The sequence below is a fragment of the Trematomus bernacchii genome, unplaced genomic scaffold (genome assembly GCF_902827165.1).
Source record: "Trematomus bernacchii unplaced genomic scaffold, fTreBer1.1, whole genome shotgun sequence".
Lineage (NCBI taxonomy): Eukaryota > Metazoa > Chordata > Actinopteri > Perciformes > Nototheniidae > Trematomus > Trematomus bernacchii.
Genome location: NW_022987828.1, coordinates 14,591,715 through 14,610,785, shown reverse-complemented (window position 1 = coordinate 14,610,785; position 19,071 = coordinate 14,591,715). Strand labels below are relative to the sequence as shown.

General features: G+C 38.9%; 2 protein-coding genes across 6 annotated transcripts in view; both read left to right on the top strand.

The window, feature by feature from the left end:
• The first annotated feature begins 1,430 nt into the window (after positions 1-1,430).
• mtrf1l (mitochondrial translational release factor 1-like) lies at positions 1,431-7,725 on the top strand. 3 transcript variants are annotated; one of them, XM_034151771.1, is made up of 9 exons: positions 1,431-1,584; positions 2,090-2,499; positions 3,089-3,168; positions 3,315-3,419; positions 3,603-3,681; positions 4,714-4,877; positions 5,472-5,589; positions 6,405-6,541; positions 7,248-7,725. In XM_034151771.1, the coding sequence occupies exons 2-9, from the start codon at positions 2,247-2,249 to the stop codon at positions 7,458-7,460; spliced, it is 1,149 nt and encodes a 382-aa protein (XP_034007662.1). In that variant the 5' UTR covers positions 1,431-1,584; positions 2,090-2,246; the 3' UTR covers positions 7,461-7,725. The 3 variants fall into 3 exon arrangements, with proteins under 3 accessions (XP_034007662.1, XP_034007661.1, XP_034007660.1); XM_034151770.1 differs by having other exon boundaries at positions 2,042-2,499; XM_034151769.1 differs by having other exon boundaries at positions 1,431-2,499.
• A 627-nt stretch (positions 7,726-8,352) lies between these two features.
• desi2 (desumoylating isopeptidase 2) overlaps positions 8,353-19,071 on the top strand; it is a 66,836-nt gene continuing 56,117 nt past the window's right edge. For all 3 annotated transcript variants that reach the window (XR_004557724.1, XM_034152361.1, XM_034152359.1), the window contains exons 1-3: positions 8,353-8,949; positions 16,145-16,217; positions 16,459-16,552. Coding sequence is in view for 2 of the 3 variants with exons in the window: in XM_034152361.1 (XP_034008252.1) it covers positions 8,902-8,949; positions 16,145-16,217; positions 16,459-16,552 (215 nt within the window). In the remaining variant the exon portion in view is untranslated. The remainder of the gene's footprint in view (positions 8,950-16,144; positions 16,218-16,458; positions 16,553-19,071) is intronic.

Sequence of the window (19,071 nt, the reverse complement as noted above, 5' to 3'; positions counted from 1 at the left end):
TTTTGTTTTGTGTACCTTGTACGGCAACCTTGAGAGCTTAGAAAGGCTCCTTTATAAATAAAACGTATTATTATTATTATAAATGCATAAATACAGGAATAAATACAGGATTAAATGAACACAAGAAAAAATGTATAAATATGGAAATAAATAAATAAATGTATAAATAAAAAAATATAAGTTGAGAATAAAACAGAACTTTCATTATTATATATCTTTAATGTATTTCTACATGTATTTTAACTTACAAAATAAAATTATAATAATAATAATAACACATTTGTAAATAAATTCCTAAAAAATTAAAATGGCAATAAAGACAAGTAAAAATACAATGAATAAATCAATTAAATAAAAAAGTGATATCGATACATAAACAATGAATAATTAAATAATAATTCATATAAATAATATTTAAATAAATAATTACAATAACAATAATAATACAAAAATACAAAAACTTCTAATGAAAAAAGAAAGAATTTTTTTGATAAATACATGCAAAATAATAATAACACAACATAAGATAATATAAATACATTAAAAATAATAAAAAAATAATGATAAAAAATACAATAAATTAATTAAAAAAATGAACTAAATACAAAAACAATAAAATAATTATTCAAAAATCTATAATGACGTGTACAACATAACATTATAATTATCATAATGAAATAATAATACAAATAATAAAATATAATAAAATGATAATGAAATAAATAAAATAATACAATCATAAAAACTAACTTAAAGGAAAAGAAGGTATAAAGATATTTAATATGAAAAAAACTGTTTTACTAAAACCAAAAAAAAAAAAAATTCCTACTATTTGCTCGCAACACCTGTATACAAAAACTGCACAGAACAACACCAGGACGGAGCTGCCATCCATGAAGGATCTTTACTCCCAGCGGCTCAGGAAGAAATCCCTCCGGTATTTTGAAAACAGAAACGTATAAATATACCTTATATAGGTATGGCCCTACAATATATCATTTAAATATAGCATGATAGGTCCACTTTTTTTATTTACTATTTACTTATTTTTCTGTTTATCTGTGTTTTGTGTTGCACTGTTGGAGAAGCCTGTGACCTAAGATTGTCATCGGCATAACTACACTGTAGCTATGTTCGTTTGACTAAATAAAGAACCTTGAACCTATAGACAGGATTTACAGTGTCAGGCTACAGACTTTCTCGTCTTCCCCCTGGCCACACCAGGGGGAAATTATTGAGATGACCTCCGTCTTTTTTAAGTCTTGAAAACGCTTGTTCTCAAGACAAAAGCACACTCACATGTTGTGAAAACGAACTTGCAAAGCGAACCCCTGCAGGGGGGTCTGTAGGGATTTAAGTCTGCAGTAATTTTCCGTAGAAGAAGAGCTTACCCTCTTTGCGCATGCGTACTACATTCAATATGTCTGCGCCCTTCAGCAAGGTGGTAAAAGGAAACGTATTTTCATAACAACTATTAACAATCAGTTGCTAGACTGCCTTTAGACAATTTATGACCGAATTTTTGTTATTTATAGTCACACTGCTGTTCCGATAACTGGATATATCAAATGGAGACATTTTAAGGTTTGTAATTGGATTTTAAGATGACTTATTAGCTAAAAAGAAACCCTCATTGAGTTGATTACCTTCTCAATGCTATCATTTTGTTTTTTAGGTTAATAGCCATAGCAGCTGTTTATAAATTCAAAAACATATTTCCTGTTTTAGCTGTATTGGTCTTAATTCGCAGGAAACCATAACAAATTGCCAGACATTGTTGGCGACATAAACTTATTAATGAATATACAATTGCATCAATTTAAAACACTGCTTATCATTAAAAAATGATGCCGAATTCTAGAATGACTTGATTGGAAACAGAATCTATCTTAACATAGCAATTGTAAGAACATGTATTGCTTTTTTTACAAATGAAAAGAGAAAATCCTAAATGTTTCTAGTGGAATTTGGCTAATGTTTGCTCCCGGACAAGAGAGGATAATTTGCAAAAGCCAAGTCATATCTTGATCTGACCCCTCAGTGAATCTTCACAACAAATCAGATCATCTTTTCACACAATGGCTTTCAGAAGAGCCATACACCTTCTTCCAAGAGGAAAGGATTGTGTCTACAGCTTGTGCATACCTTGTTTACACAAATCCCCAAATGCCATCAGCCAAACTGTCAGATTTCCTCAACATCACTGTGGCAGAACTACAAGAACTCTTCACACTGGCACACCTTTGATGGTGGCCAAGATACTGTCAGTGGATGAGCTTTTTTCGAAGAAATCCCTGCAGGAATACCTGAAGAAGACGGAGGCGGAGTACAATGAATGTTTGAGAGCAGCCAACAGCGGTGTGCCAGAGGAGCAGTCCAGTGAGGACACGCTGATGTCCAAGAGGACCAAAGTGTCCCTGCTGGCTCCTCTCATCCAGAGCATCAGAGAGCTGGACGCCAAGCAGAGAGAGATGGCTGAGACCGAAGCGCTGCTGAAAGGTGAGGCGTTACAGCAAGCCCTTTAAATACCACTCAATATTACAACTTACTCATAATGTCATTGTGAATAGTTGCAATTATCATCACCTTATATTCTACCTCATACCGTTTTTATAGAACACATATTTATTTCTAGTCAACTGCACTGATACATGTGCAATAACTTACTTATTGACTTGTTTACATTTTCTACTGCCTTGGCCGTATTGTTCTTGTATTTGTATTTGTATGGTAATGTTGTATTGTCTTGTAAGCGTACTGTTCAATGTATCATAGGTCCAATTCATAGTCACTTTATATATTAAACGTTTTAGCTTGTATTGTCAAAATTATACTTATACGGTCTGTTATGTGTGATTGCACCATCGAGAATGCTTGGGATTTTGCTGTACTCTGTGTAGTGACAATAAAGGAATCTAATCTAATTGATGATATCTATAATGCAATTCTCAAAATACAAATATTAACTATCAATCTCAATTCAGTTCTTACTTTTTGAACTTTTTAACTGTTGATATCAATAAATCATCACATGGCACACATACTATATATCACTACATAATTGAATTCATTTGGTTTCTCCTCATAGATGAAGACCCAGCCCTGCGAGAACTGGCAGAGCTGGAGAGTGAAGGATGTTTGCAAGAAATACAAGATATTAGACAGGAGGTATTTAGTTTGCAGCATAAAGTAACGTTACAGTAAAAAGTCAATTGCTTTCCATTGCTGATTTATCGTCCTGTACTTGTTTCACTTTAGATGTTTCATTGATGTTGTTTTAACTTTCTTTCATATTAACCTGCTTCACCAATCAGATCCTGAATCTGTTGATCCCTGAGGAGGAGGCAGATCTGAGCGACCTCGTGCTGGAGGTCACAGCCGGTGTCGGGGGTCAGGAGGCAATGCTGTTTACCAATGAGGTCTGGAAGTATTTATTTGTATTAGATAGTGGGCCTTTTGAAAAAATAACTGAATAAGAAAATCTCTACATATTTATTTATATAGAGAAAAATATTGCATTTCAAAATGTCGTACCTATGTGAATTAGTCATTTGCAACAAACCTGTATGTTAACACGCCGACTCGTCTTCTCTCCTCTGAAGGTGTTTCACATGTACCAGGGATATGCTTATCACCATGGCTGGTCCTTCGACATCTTGGAGTACATGACCAATGACTTAGGTTAGTGGAGACAGTTTGTTGTGATTATAGCCGCATTATAGAGTCAGGTAACGAAAAATCATTACAAACTATTTTCCAGCACTTAACATTTTTCACCAGATTGTATTTGGGGGGCAACATCAGTGGTCGATATCTTAAAATATCTTAAAACCTTTGCTAATAGAACAGAACTGACTCAATGTGTAGCTTAACTTTGGTAATACTATTTACGTAACAGTCATGCAAAAACCGTAACTAGGTTAGAGTATAATTTAGGATACAATTGGACTCAGGATAACATAATGTTAGGAGAGCTGGATTGCTTGTCAGTTTTCAAAATAAGAGTGCCTGGTCATGTATACACCTTCTTCTGAATTCTGTTATTTTGACTGTCTGAATATGCCAGGAACATCACAGTGTGAATTACACTTTGTCTGTTTCTTCTATATAAAGTTGACAGTGGAAAAATACACCATTTTGTGTTCTAACTTGCGACTGAAGGTACGGATTGGGTGGTAATAAGATACAGGATGTCAGCACAAAAATGCAAAAAACCTTCTGTTTTTGACTTTCGTTTCAATATTGCAATACCTAACACTAAACTCAAGGGGGAGCCCTTTCTGTGTAGAGAACTTTTGAGTGGTCACTAAGTAATGCCCATATACAGTATGACGTTTAAATAAGACAATTGAAGAAACTTAAAAAAAACATGTTAAGGAAAGGTAAATACTGAAACGGATATTAAATAAACCGATTAGAGTCACTATCACGGGAACAAACATTTGTCATTTCTACATGTTGTTGTACCAATACTTCATAGTTTATATGACCCAATATGTATATATACTCATTTCTTATTTAATAGTTTTTCATCATTTTTATTTTTATCTTTGATTTGATCTTTAATTGTATTAACCTGTGTGAATATGTGCTGTCCTGTTTTTCAATCTTACCTTGTTGCTGTTTGAACTACTGAATTTCCCCACGGGGATTAATAAAGGTCCATCTTATCTTATCTTATCTTACATTTGACTCTTGGTACTTGTTGCTCAGGTGGAGTGCGCAGCGCCTTGGCCAGCATCAGCGGCTCTCAGAGCTACAAGAGGATGAAGTTTGAGGGCGGAGTCCATCGGGTTCAGAGGGTTCCCAAGACTGAAAAACACGGCAGGATGCACACCAGCACCATGACGGTGGCTATACTGCCCCAGCCCACTGAGGTACAGCTTCACATGATGCAATAACAACGTTTTTCTACAGGCATCATTACAGGTGGATGGAAAATGATTCTGAATTGCAGAATTTTGGAATAGTCAGAGAAGATTACTTTGTTGTAACTAAAGCAAAAGCACTCAAATCTTTATTGTGTTATATTTTAGAATCAAATGGCCTCTGGTCAAGACTGTTGCTGGGATTATTTTTTTCGGGTTGTCCATCTGTCCATCTGAATTTTCGAAAACTGGCACTGATCTCCAAATTTGTTTTCCCTGACAAAAAAGTCTAAAAAATCCAGGCATGAATTAGGACAATTTCACACAAATGTCTTTTAAGGTACAATGATTACAGTTTGTTTGGACATGAGTGTAAACTGCAACTTGACTGGTTGGCGGAGACATGGTAAATATGGTTGGCATTTATTGCTTAATCTGTGTGTATTATAAATATGAGGAAAACAAAAAGGATGTGACTTGGTCAAAGTTTAAAAGTTGTTTCTCCGTTCATAATTGTAATAGTACAGGTAGGATATTTAGGAGAAAGCTTGTTCTTCTGCACATCTGGTGTTACTTTAATAAATGATTGTGTGTTCCTGTCAGATCTCCTTCACGATAAACTCCAAGGACCTGAAGATTGAAACTAAGAGAGCGAGTGGAGCTGGAGGTCAACATGTCAACACCACAGACAGTGCAGTCAGAATCGTCCATCTGCCCACAGGTAAACACTGAAAACACCTCATGTTGTAATAGTTAGAATTAGTGGGACATTAACAGTATGACCCCCAAAAAACGTTTTAGCCTTTGTTGACTTTATTTTTATTTTACAATGTTTCAATCATCTATATTTACATGCAATAACGCTGGAGAGAATTTTCATATGATACTTATTTATTCCAACCTAACCCCAACAACTGGACTGGATAAAGTAGTTTAACACATCAAAGAGCCAAGATAAAGACATTTGTAATAAGGATTTTAAATTTCTTAAAGCGAAATACAACTTCCCTTTTCTCCAATGACATTCCCAATACATTAACATTTTAATGTTAATGTATTGTATGTACTGTTTTAAACAACAGTTGGCGTGTGGTGCAGTGGGTTGTGCGTTGGTGTTCGGATCAGGTTCAAACCCCACTGCAGTCAGCATGTCGTTGTGTCCCTGGGCAAGACACTTCACCCCAAATTGCTCCTGTGGGGATTGTCCACAGTATTGAGTATGTAAGTCGCTTTGGATAAAAGCGTCTAACAAGTGACATGTAACGTAATGTAATGTTTAGTATGTATGGACAAAGGAAACGCATACAGGAGGTTTCCTACATTTACATAAAAAACCCAGACAAACTTTATTAGCAAGGTTCCAATAAGACTCACAACATGAGGCTCCATGTCACATAACTTAACAATCAAAGTTAGTTTAAGTAGAGTTGTATTGCTGTGTGTCTGTGTGGGTCTGTCTCTCACTGAATGAAATGAGGACCCCTACTGAGATTCCAACCTAAGAATAGTGCTTTAATGCTTGTGTGTGTTCATCAGGCGTCGTTGCAGAGTGCCAGCAGGAGCGCTCCCAGATAAAGAACAAGGAGAAAGCCATGAAGGCTCTGAGAGCAAAACTGTACAGCATTAAGTTAGAGGAGGAGACGAGCAAACGCTACAACCAGCGGAAAATACAGGTGGGACACAGCGACAATACAGAACAATACAGTATAATATGATGTGCAAGTGATCATTTAAGTAGAATATAAAATATAGGTTTTAAGTGATGTTTTACTTTGTAAAAACTGATTAAGTTAATGTACATGGTTTGCTAAAAACAGGTAAAAGAAATTTAAAAAAGCAGCAAGGGAGCCTGTTAATGTTTTATATATTTCAAACAAACCCTTAGATCAGCGGTTCCCAACCTTTTTCAAGTCAGGACCCACTTAAGAATATCATTTTTTTTCGCGGCCCACATTCAACCATAAACAATACGGAGGCTAAATACAATTCTGATTTGGGAGGCTGTGGCTCAGTGGTTAGTGTGCTGGACTTCGAATCATGGTGTAGCAAGTTCGAGTCCCACTGCAGTCAGCATGTCGTTGTGTCCCTGGGCAAGACACTTCACCCCAAATTGCTCCTGTGGGGATTGCCCACAGTACAGAACATGTGACACATTGTTAATCCAGTAGTACAGACCGCTGTCAAGGACTGTAATGACCGTTGCTAAGGATGATCGAGAAAGAGAAAGGAAAAGAGGTTCAAATAAAAAAAATCTTAATAATGAATTGTTTCCACACAAATCATAATGTTTTGCACATTATTTGGCGGCCCACAGGTTGGGAACCGCTGCCTTAGATGATCAATTTTCTTTCTCTCCAATTTCTTCTTTCTACCCTCCAGATTGGCACGAAAGGCAGATCAGAGAAGATTCGAACGTACCACTTCCCCCAGGACCGTATAACGGACCACCGTATCGGGCTGACGGTGCACGACATGAAGAACTTCCTGCTGGGGGAGGACCTGCTGGAGGAGATGAACTCCTCGCTGCAGGAGTTTTCCAACCAGGAGACGCTGGAGGAACTGCTGGGAGAAAACAACCAGCAGGGCTCATGAGCTTGGATCTGAGAAACATGGATTCTGATGCAATGGAAACCTCTTGCTACAGGTTTTAGCAAAGCATTATGCTGTAAAATTGGATGTTCATGCTTCAAATCCTGCAAGACAAAGTGAGGAAAAGGACCATGATGGATTATAAGGAGGACCAAGTCTTAATGCTTTATGACAAATACCCATTTCATGTCCATACAGATGTCCAGGAATGACGTGCAGTGTCGGCACACAAAGTGGCTATTAAAATAAAACTTGAATATGGAGCTATCATACCGTCTTGTATTTTAAACATGCGCTGTGGTAACTGTGACTCTTTCATTTAAACAAAACACAAAGCATATCAAGTTCACAAATAATCAAGGTTTACAAAATTAAGGTTCTCAATAGCGGTTTAGCAGGGTATTTTCCCAATCATATTCATTTTAGGATATATTTTAACTATTTGGACCATCTTCCATAATACTAATTGTTTCTTAGTCTTCGTAACATACATTTTTACTAATTAAGTGTAATCAGAAAAATGTTAGTGTAAAAGAGCTGAAAGAATGCAGAAATGTTTGACCTCTTACCAATTAATTTCCAAATCAATCAATTGTTTCTGTTGTATTTAAATGTATAGTTGTGTTGTTACTTTGAACTGAATTTGTTTTGAAGAAATAAACAGGTAAGTACATTTGTACATAAGTAAATCTTATCTTATCTTTCCGTCACTGACTAAAGCCCAAGTCAGTACAATTTAATACAGTCACAAGTGTGTCCAGAAACTTGTGTCTACATAGTTAATTTTTGTACAGGGGTTTTCTTTAATCCAAGAACTACATTACCCACAATGCTCAATGCACCAAGGTTTAATAATCGAGTGTGGATTAATTGTACCGCTCTGCTCCTCGCCCAATCTCACTGTTCAGTTTTCTCTCCCAGCAGCAGTCGCATAGCATCCTGCCGACCAGCTCCAGCGCTACCGTTAGCTAGCTAATAAGGGAGTAGCGAGAGGAAATACACTTTAATACCTCAGCATCATGTCATTTTGCTGAGTATTTCGTTTAGGAAAAATGAATTTGCGATTTTTCCGTGTTAAAGCGCCTCCTGGAAGACATTATTCCCCCTTTAAAGTCCGCTTTTTCACCTCGACCTCGGTAGCTTTTTAGCAAGTCAGTGACAAGACGAGCAGCTGTCATCTGGACAAAGCCAGTCAGATGTTGGACGGTACAAAAAAATACCCTCCTCAAGCTTTTCTACACCGGGTTGTGAAATTGAAATATCGAGCTGATCATCTGTCGTGAAAGTGCCAGGGATCAGGGTGAGGGAGTGAGGTCTATTTTGGGAAGGGCGAGAGTTTGTATCTCGGGAGGAAGGAGTAAGGGGTGTGCGGAGGAGGAAGACCCGCAGAGAGGAAGGGACGTCAGGGGAGAACACAGCCTGAAAACAGCCTGAAAACAGTCTGATGCCAGTGATGGCCAACGAGCCGATCATCCTCAACGTCTATGATATGGTAAGTGGTTCAAAAGGGTCAGAGAAATGTATTTTTGATGACTTCTTTGCTACTTTATCCATGTATTATGGTTGTGCTGTGTACATGTCAACAGCAAAGCCCAAACTCCATCATAAAAAGGTGATTTATATATATATATATATAGATAGATACTTTATTTATCCCATATCTGGACATTATTTTGTCACTCACAGACTTGTACTTTACTTGAGTATTTCAATGTGTTGCTACTTTGTACTTCTACTCCACTACATGTATTGATACTTTTAGTTACTTTGCAGATTTGGATTAAGGATGTGAAATATAATCAACACTTAAATCAGACTTTAGTTCCACCTGGAGTAAAGTCACAAGCAGCAGTATACAAAGTCATTCAAACTAGCTGCACCTTTACCAGCTTTGACAACATTCATAATTATAATGAAAACATATAATATATATGATTCTAAAATGGGCCAATCTGCATAATGAGTACTTTTACTTATGGTACATTTTGATGCCACTGCTTTTACTTGAGTAACATTTTGATTGTCTTTTTACTTACTCCTACTCTCTGGTACCTCTACTTTTACTTAAGCACAAGATCTGAGTACTTTTTTCCACCTCTGATAATATCAAATGGACTTTCAAATGATTATGAACCACTCTTCAATTCAGTACACAAACTTTGCTATTTTTAGTTCAGTTTCACCTTTTAGGAATGTCTTCATCTATACCAAACACACGATGGAGCAAGGCAGCGAGAGGCAGCTTCAAATGCAAAAACATGCTTGACATTAAATGCTTTTGGAATATTTTAAACTTAAGCACCTACACCAGGGCTTTTTTGGATGTTGGACGTCTTATGCTTCTGTAGAAAGAACAGAAAAACAACTCGAGTGAAGGATTTACAGCGGTCAGTAAAACCTGATGACCCAAACAGAGGTCACCATTTCTTTAAGTGTTTCCTTTTTATATCCATTCATCCATGTAAGTCTGTAGAGAAACCTTAGTGGTTCTTACGGATATATCGTTACCCAGGACAAAAAACACGGGACTCTAAACCAAACTGCCGGAAAATCCAAAGTGGATGTGAAAGTAAAAGACGATTTCACACACACAGCATTTCCTACAGGAGGAAAATGTACGTCTCTTTGTTACAGAACGAGCCAGAGGTTGAATTTGAGTCACTGTGTTGTCACCGTGCAGGAGTGAGTCACTGAGGGAGGGGGTGCAGATTGACTGATGTGTTGATGAATCATTGATTGATATGGATTTCCTGTGGCAGACAGATTACACTTACAATGGCATTTGTTTTGTTTAGGGGTATTAAACAGGCAGTAGCAGTGTTTTCTTTGGTGACAATGTGGATGGACACCTAGCTGGAAAACCACAACTTGTCTTAAATGTTCACCATGTTTGTTATTATGGTTTTGTCCACTTTTCCACCATTATACACCGTAAACATCCAGACGATATCAAGTATCAAGAAATATTTGTTGTTGCTGACTAAACTCAAACGTCCTTTCTTTCAAGACATGATTTGTCCTGCCCTGCTGCTGCCCCCCTTTCTTCTATTTCTAATCTGATTTATTGCTGTTGTGTTCCCTTTTTAGCTCATGGTCAATGTATCCTCACAGGCCAGAGATCAGGAGGTTAGAGTCGGTTTTATGTGGAGCGACGTTGAGAATTCAAGTCAATAAACAATCCCTTTGAGAATCTGTACAAAGATGTTTCCTTGTGGAAGAATGCAGTGTAGAGTACATTAGTAGCATAACACCCTGACATTAGGGAGAGTCTTTTATAAGTCCTACTCATATTATCTCCAAATAACTACACTGTTTATTCCTCCTTTCCTTTCTCAGCTGTTAATTCAGTCACTTATCTTCATATCTTTCATTCCTACCTACTATCATTCTACATTTCATCCCTAATGCTATCTTATGCACTCCCTCCCCCTCTTTCTTTCACTTCCTCATGCTTTCCACTTGACTTGTGGTCAACATTGCTTCTCAGTAACAACTGAAGAGCTTTTTTTTCTCTGTCTCACTTCCATCCATGTGAATGGCTGCAGGGGCCATGGCACGCACTCACCAGCAAAGGCTTACGAAAGCTTCTTATACATACCTAACACAAACACATGTGTAACTTCAATTTCCAGCTGCGGGCATTCTTGTGCTTTCTGTTCGTTGATCGTTCAGTTGTTATCCATATTGAGTTTCAGAAGTGGGTTTTGAAGTAACAGAACCAATGTGCACGTTTTCCTTGACTCTTACAGTGATGCTGTGGGAACAAGACATTGGCTTGTTTGCAGCTCGAGTTCATTGCGGACAATGAGGCGATGGCTGCGGTCCATTCATTCATGCCTCTCCTTTTAAACACTTCCTCTGTCTATTGATCAGGCTGTTCTCTCATGGCTCGGGAAAGTGACCGACTGACTGTTTGGGATTACAACCGGCTGCAAGCTCTCTGAGTGACTGCAGGACTTTCTGTCTGCTGGTTGACTGATGCTGTCCACATTTTGGTCAATTCTAGCTTATGAGTGCTGGGTGACTGCTTAGCGACTATGTTTAGGCACTTTGTCAATAGCTAAGGGTGTCTCGATCAAGATTTATTTTGCTCCTCATTCAATCAATATCCCTATCGGATACTTCTAGTTTCCTTGATAACACAGCTGCACATGTTCCTTTAAGTGTTTTAATATAACAAAAATCCCTCATTGCGATTATTATGATTGATATTGCAATTGCGGTTTGATTCACGATATTAGACAGAATTACCTTTTTTGAAACATTATTATTTCAGAATATTATTTCCGCATATTTTGCCTTTAACAAATATTGTGCTAACTGCGATTTCCATAACATTTTGATTAATTGTGCAACCCTTATTGATAAGGTAAGAACATGTGTCTTCTTTGCACCTGGATTATGCATTTGAATTGCAACATTAGTGTGTTGCACCACGATGCCAGACTGCCCTCAAGCTAATCTTAGAACGTGTTAGTCTGTTAGCTTTCTATCTAAGAGGAAGTCAAGAAACTGCAGAGATGAGGCAACAGCAGAGGTCATGAGAGTGGTGACACACACGGCAGGATCCCCCACACCGTCTCAGATGTTCACACCGAGCAATGATCAGTGGCAGCACAGAGCGCTGACTGAAATACAGCCTGGTCGGGGGCTGGGGGGGCCGCATGGTGGCACAGAGAGAGCATCTGTCACTGCAAAACATGTGACTCTGAACATTCACGCTAAGACAGAAAGACACTTGCATTTGAGGATCAATGCTGTCACGTGACTTTCAGGAATATCTGTGCAGCCTGGAGTGCAGACCACGCTCCATTTCTTCTTCTACAGTCCCCCTCCGTCAGGTCCCATCTCTGCTAAGTGGATTTTCCAGGCTAGCATTGAGTGCTTTAGTGCTCTGCTCTAATGAGTCGGCCTTATCTGCACACCACCTGTCCGCCTGCTCTACTACTGTATCTGTGAGTGTGTTTGAGAGTGTGTGTGTGTGTATTAGGTTTAACAGTGTCAAGTACTCAGAGAGCATGTTGTGTTGTGTTTTGGCTGTGGATAATGCCTTGGATCAATTAGGAACATGCAGAAGTCATGACTCCAGTTCATCTACTGGGCTGTCTTACAGCAAAGAGTAAAGAGTGACAAGTCAAGATAAATAAGTGTATCTTGTATGTAGGACACTACAAAGCACCAGCCTCAGTTTAGCATCATGTAGCAGAAAGGTTAAAGCTACTGCATTTCAGAAAGTTGACTAAAAACAGCATTGTATGTTTTGTAGAGCATTGTGGGCAGACTTGCTAATCAATGAATGACTGCTTTCTGGACACTTTTCCATTAGCAAATTGATCTTTTATTAGTAAAGCAACCTCAGTAACACTGTTTTGAGTCTAGTTTTGGGATCAATGACTGGAGTAAATCAACCAATCAATCAAGTACATAGGCCAAAATGTACCTTTTTGATTGACATACTAAAGCATAGCAGACTTTTAATTAGCAAAACTGCTCAAATATACCTTTTGTTTTGTGTGTGGCTGGGAGCTGTTGTTTACTTTCATCAATTTGTGATTTCTGTTTGGTTTCATGTGTCCCCTTTTAGAGAATTTAAAGCAGTGATGTACAAGTAACCACTGAAGACATTTCACGTCTCTTTGCTCACCAAACTACCATGGTTTGAGATTCAAATCCTTAACAGAGAAAATGATAGCACTGCCCTAAAGCATGGAATAAGATGATCAAATATAGAGGCATTATCTGCAGCAGCCATTTCTCCCCTTCTCTGTCTTTTATTCTTTCTAAATATTGTACCAGGCATGATCTCTGTGCGGTGGTGGAGGCGAGCTTTAACAAGCTTTGAAGTAGTAAGCACTCAGAGAATAATCTTATTGCACCACCGAGGGCGGGGGTAGCGTATTCAACTAGCAGATTAGCTTTCTCAAAATATTGCCAACATACACAGAGGCTCATCCTGTGGCTGCTCTTGATATTTCGTGTTTGGGCGTCTAACTGACATGCCTCTCAGAGGGATTACGAGTTGTTGCTAAATGCAGAGTAAACTTGTATCTGTGTTTACGGTGTTCCTTTCTATTAAGTCATGTGTAGCTTTTACAGTCCTCTGGTAGCTGTGGGCTTCTTTTGCAACTGAAATGCTCTTGTGGATTCTTAGTATTCAGTTGTCTGGAACCACTTAAAGCTCTCACCTCCTAGGAAAAGCCCGAGACACAGGGTGTTTCTCAATGTCGAGGAGGCTTGCTTGGTAGCACATATACCTCCGAGTCAGGTCCTTCAGAAGCGATGCAAGAATCCTTCCTAAGCTGCATCTCACTTCGGTTAAATGGATTCCTTGCGTCCCTCACTTGCGTTGTTTCCCTGCGACTAGTCCCTCCCACCAGGGAAGCAAGGAGAGACGCAAGGAAACCACGAGAAGCAGGGAAATTAGTTTTAAGAGCAATGGGACGTTGTTTCCTCCGGAGCGTCACATGAAGAGGCGTCCGTTTGTGATGACGCCGCACAGCTGATTGTCTGACAGCAGCCAGATCAGTGCATGCGCTGCATCGTCCAATCAGTGAGCGATACACAGTAAGGGGGCGGGGCGAGTGTTTGAGGATTTCACCGGAGGATGGTCTGGTAGTTCCTCGATTATCGCTCCTCCGTTATCACTCCTCGATCCTCCAGCAAAAATAAGGCCACCTGGACGGTACTCAAGATGGCGCAGACAAATCAACTTCCGGTGATACCGAGCCCGAGGAGCGAGGAAATGAAAAATAACCAAAGTGAGACGCACCCCTAGCCTCGGAAAACGAAGAATGGTGGAACAGGCTAACAGGTGTGCAGGTGTGCGTCATATGCGAGGCCCCGCCTTAAATGGAGCGCGATTTCCGCCAAAGATTTGGAAATTGGTCCGTGCGCAAAGCATTGTGGGGATTTTAAGACCGCGGAGTCTACACATGTGCAGCCTCGAAATTTCCCGCAACGAAGTACGCCGGCCTCGGTAGAATTCCAAGTATGCTGGACATTGGAACAGTCCTTCGGCGGGACTCGATGACGTAGCATCCTTGAAATAGTGGCTCTGGAGCAGCCTTCCTCGACATTGAGAAACACCTAGAGGCTTGTAGAAACCGAGAAAAAGGTTACTTCCTTGCACGCTTCCTTTCCTTGTAATGACATATTTGTAGTTTCTTAGCGTGTTTTCTGTTCATTGAGGGGTTGATTTTAAGAGTACATTTAGTAGCTGTTAGAGAAATGCATTTTGAGTTCATAAAATAGTTAATAAGATAGGATGCATAGAAACACTTTTCCAGGAAGAACAAGGGTTTCTTTGTTAATGAAGATTGTTGCTGGATGTCTTGCATTTCCCATTGGTTTACTATTATTTATTGTAAGTAAACTGCACGTAAATATGACCTGTAGTATGAGTGCATTCCCTATCCCTTTTTAATAATCAATTTACGTACACAAATTCCTGCGATTGGTCAAAGTTAGCGGAGTGAACTCCCATCACTGCTCACCCTGGTTGTGTTACACTTTACTACTCACATCTCAGGTTTCAGAAAGGTGACACTTCTCTCCAGCAGTCATTACTAACAGTCACAGTGCAACAACTCGAAAACGTAGTTTGTTATTACCTGAAATGGTCTGCAACAAGTAGAAAGGAGCTCACAAGTCGACACTGAAGTTTGCAGTGAAGGTAGAAAAACCTCCTCACAGTTGCTGTAGTGCAAACAGCCAGAGGGCGGTGCAGTGTCCTCATTACCTGTATGATCACAGTTTGTGCGCTAACAGTTACAATATGCAGAGAGAACTATTTGCAATGCAGATCCTCTGTGATAATAACAGTATCAAACTCTGCCTAGCAACAGCCTGACCAATCGCCTTGCAGCTGCAGGATGTTAGGCACAGCGCTGAAAAGATGAAGCCATCACTGCTAATGCAATTATTGATTTTTTGTGTGTGCTTTTTCTTGTGTCTGTTTGTGTGTGTAAAGGATCTTTTGTAAACATAAGAGGCTCACAGATCTCACTGCCTCTCCAGCTGCTGTCTGTGGTGTAACTGCAACAGATAGTTGTTTACAAGCAAAGGTTACATGTTATATATGTTAATAAGATAGGCTGTGGTCTGCTGAAACAATCGTTTAGTCCACCGATAGACTTTGTTTAAAATAAACTCTAACAATTTAGAAAATCTGTTCAATTCTTAAACATTCTCACATGTGAGGATTTGCTTCTCTTCTCTCTTTTACATCAATACTTGTTTGCATTTTGGACTGTTTTGATCAAATGAAAAACTTGAACTCTTCACTATAAGTTTGGGGAAGTTGTAATGGATGTCACCATTTTATAAATATATCAAATTAATAAATATGATCACTAACTATACTTAATCAAACAACTGAAAGACGCTTGTCAGGTAATGATGGTTGTTGGTAAACTTCCTTACTAATGGTATAATAATTCAAGATAAAACGCAAAAATAGGGTACACATTTTTGGAAAAATCGAAATAACTTTACGTCATACAAATAAAAAGGAGTTTCTATAGATGCTGACACATTTCAGAGACATTTTCACATATGCAGTTCACACTTTATCATACGTCGTTGTATTGTATGGTTACTGGAACTAAACATGTTAAAACTGTGTCCATCCATGTAGTGATACATATATACAAATAACATGTTACATTGACCTTTCTTCCTATTTTCAGTACTGGATCAATGAGTTTACCACCACTCTGGGCATCGGAGTCTTTCACTCAGGGATTGAGATCTATGGAAGAGGTAAAAATAACGCAGAAATATAACACCACACATATCAGTTCACTCCCTGTGGATGGCGTTTCATAAAGGACGCTTTCCAATCAGAATTCAAAACATACTTCAAACATGTCTGAATTGTTTTACGGTTGTTATTTGGCTACTTGTGCGAAATAACAACCTACGATTTTCTGCATGGGAATGATTTGCACTAATGTTTTTATGTTGTGTGTGTGTGTGTGTGTGTGTGTGTGTGTGTGTTTAGAGTTTGCCTATGGCGGACACCCGTACCCGTTCTCAGGGATCTTTGAGATTACACCAGGTGACGCAACAGAACTCGGCGAGACGTTTAAATTCAAGTAAGTTTGAGATGTTGGTTTAACATGCGCGCAATTGCAGGCATACATGTCTTTTTTTGTTTCCCACATGTGCCTCCAGCCTTCCAGCCTGTCGGCAACAGGTCAGGTGACTAGATATTGGGCCAGTTTGACGTGAGAGTCTTTGTAAGACAACATCCCCAAAACTGAGAATTTGAATACGCTGCTGACCCCGCTGCTGTTTTGTGTTTAAAAACTCTAAGAGAGTCTCTCTGACATAGACTTTTGGAGACACTACAGTCTTATATAGTGAAGTAGCAACCAGTGCTGTCATTGTGAGCATCTTCTATTACTAGTACAATTCAAATAAGAAAGCCATGCCTCCGAAAATAATGTCTGGAGGAGTGAAGAGGTCTGATACCGACCTGTGGTATGAATCACAGGTTTACAGGGTAACAACACAGCAGGTAAGAGTGTTTTCTGATTACCTGAGTAGCCTGGTTTATTCAGAGTAACATGGAGCATTTATAATACATGTAATCTCGCCAGCGTGCTTTTCACCCACTCATGAGCTACTGAATACACTCTGACTGTGCAGTCTCAGAAACACTTTGATGCCAAGCACCGTAGACTTCTTTCGATGTTTGGTTCATGAGTTATTCATTGAACCAAACAGGAGCAGACAGTCAAATAATCATTGTCTAACAGTCAGTCAGTGAGCCGGTGTCTTCCTGTAATGAGGGCTACGGGTCACTGCTGCTGAACCACAGATACTAAAGGGATAGAGAGCTCAGCATGTGAAAAATGTTTTGATTTCACACTTTTTTTCCTCATGGTTCAAGGCAGCTGACTTGTCTGGGACCGAGAAATAGTTATAGAAAACAGAGAGGGAGAAGAAAATGTAGCATTTTGTTGTAACTTTCCTGCAACAAACCATATGTTTTCAAAGCGTATAATGTTCTGTGTTTAGGTTTTCATTGATTGCAGGGGGATTTTTCATACTGGTTTGTGGCCTTGAACAGGACTGCAGTATATTGTTAGGTATTTATTATATGTTTTGATCCTACATGTCATTTAAATAAGGTTGCTTGATCTTTAGGCCAATGACATATAACCCTCTGTGAAATTTCAGAAAATTATTGTTGCCCTTGAGTAAGGCACTTAGCCCTTAGTTACTCCAGGGAGAATGTCCCTGTAATTGGTAATTGTAAGTCGCTTTGGATAAAAGCGTCAGCTAAATGAAATGTAATGTAATTTAATACGTTAATTCAGCAGAACTGCTGAGGGCTTGTCATTGTGTCATTGCTGTGTTTGGTCATTTTGTAATATTATTTACTTAGTAACATTCTGGTCTGTTGTGGGGAAGCAGGAGAGCCTCCTGTCACTTTAATGTGTGTGTGTGTGTGTGTGTGTGTGTGTGTGTGTGTGTGTGTGTGTGTGTGTGTGTGTGTGTGTGTGTGTGTGTGTGTGTGTGTGTGTGTGTGTGTGTGTGTGTGTGTGTGTGTGTGTGTGTGTGTGTGTGTGTGTGTGTGTGTGTGTGTGTGTGTGTGTGTGTGTGTGTGTGTGTGTGTGTGTGTGTGTGTGTGTGTGTGTGTGTGTGTGTGTGTGTGTGTGTGTGTGTGTGTGTGTGTGTGTGTGTGTGTGTGTGTGTGTGTGTGTGTGTGTGTGTGTGTGTGTGTGTGTGTGTGTGTGTGTGTGTGTGTGTGTGTGTGTGTGTGTGTGTGTGTGTGTGTGTGTGTGTGTGTGTGTGTGTGTGTGTGTGTGTGTGTGGAGTTACTGTGCATTACTTCTGCTCTAGATCATCTGCCCTGTGGCTTTAGACTGACTCGGCCTTGCACACACACACACACACACTTGCTGTTTCTATGCAGACCAGTAGACCATAACTATGGGTTATCTGGGACAAATGCCTACATATCTCCCGCTGTTGTGACTCAATGTCAAATACAAAGCAAATGTCTCCCAATGCAAAATATTATATACAAATATTATTTCAGGTATAATAGGTCAATAAATCTTGAAAATCCTATTCCAGCTTAATTTACCTTTTTACCAGCCATGTTATACATTTTACTCTAAAATACATTTTATTTCATATTTTAACCATGGCATTGTTTTTAGGTATGCATGATCGACAGACAATGCACCCTACTTACGTTCATTGATAGCCAGACTGTTTCTGTTGGTCTGATACTCTAAAATATGCAGTGTTTTTTTCAAAATAAATCTTAATCCGTTTCACAATAAGGTGATATGTTGTGAAAATGTAGTTTTAATTGAAAACTGTCGACGTCATACGGACACTTGCCCTGTGGCTATAAATATTACCCACCACTAGTTGAACTGTGGTTATATAGTAACAATAATACTACAAATAACTATACATAGTAACTAGTAATTTGTAATATATATCATTTTGAAAGTGCCCAACCCTTTTGGTTCATGACTAAATAGCATTCAAAACTAATGACACCATCCTTAGCCAAATCTGTTCGTACAAGTCTATGATGAGGCACCTTGATTGCGCAAAAGAAGGTTAACCAAAAGTCTTGAATTCATTG

Bases quoted from the DNA above. Each gene is read 5' to 3' on its own strand.
- mtrf1l (XM_034151770.1), top strand. From the start codon at position 2,079: ATGGCTTTCAGAAGAGCCATACACCTTCTTCCAAGAGGAAAGGATTGT. The intron at 4,878-5,471 runs GTACAGCTTCAC...TGTTCCTGTCAG, and splicing joins TACTGCCCCAGCCCACTGAG to ATCTCCTTCACGATAAACTC. The intron at 5,590-6,404 runs GTAAACACTGAA...TGTGTTCATCAG, and splicing joins AATCGTCCATCTGCCCACAG to GCGTCGTTGCAGAGTGCCAG.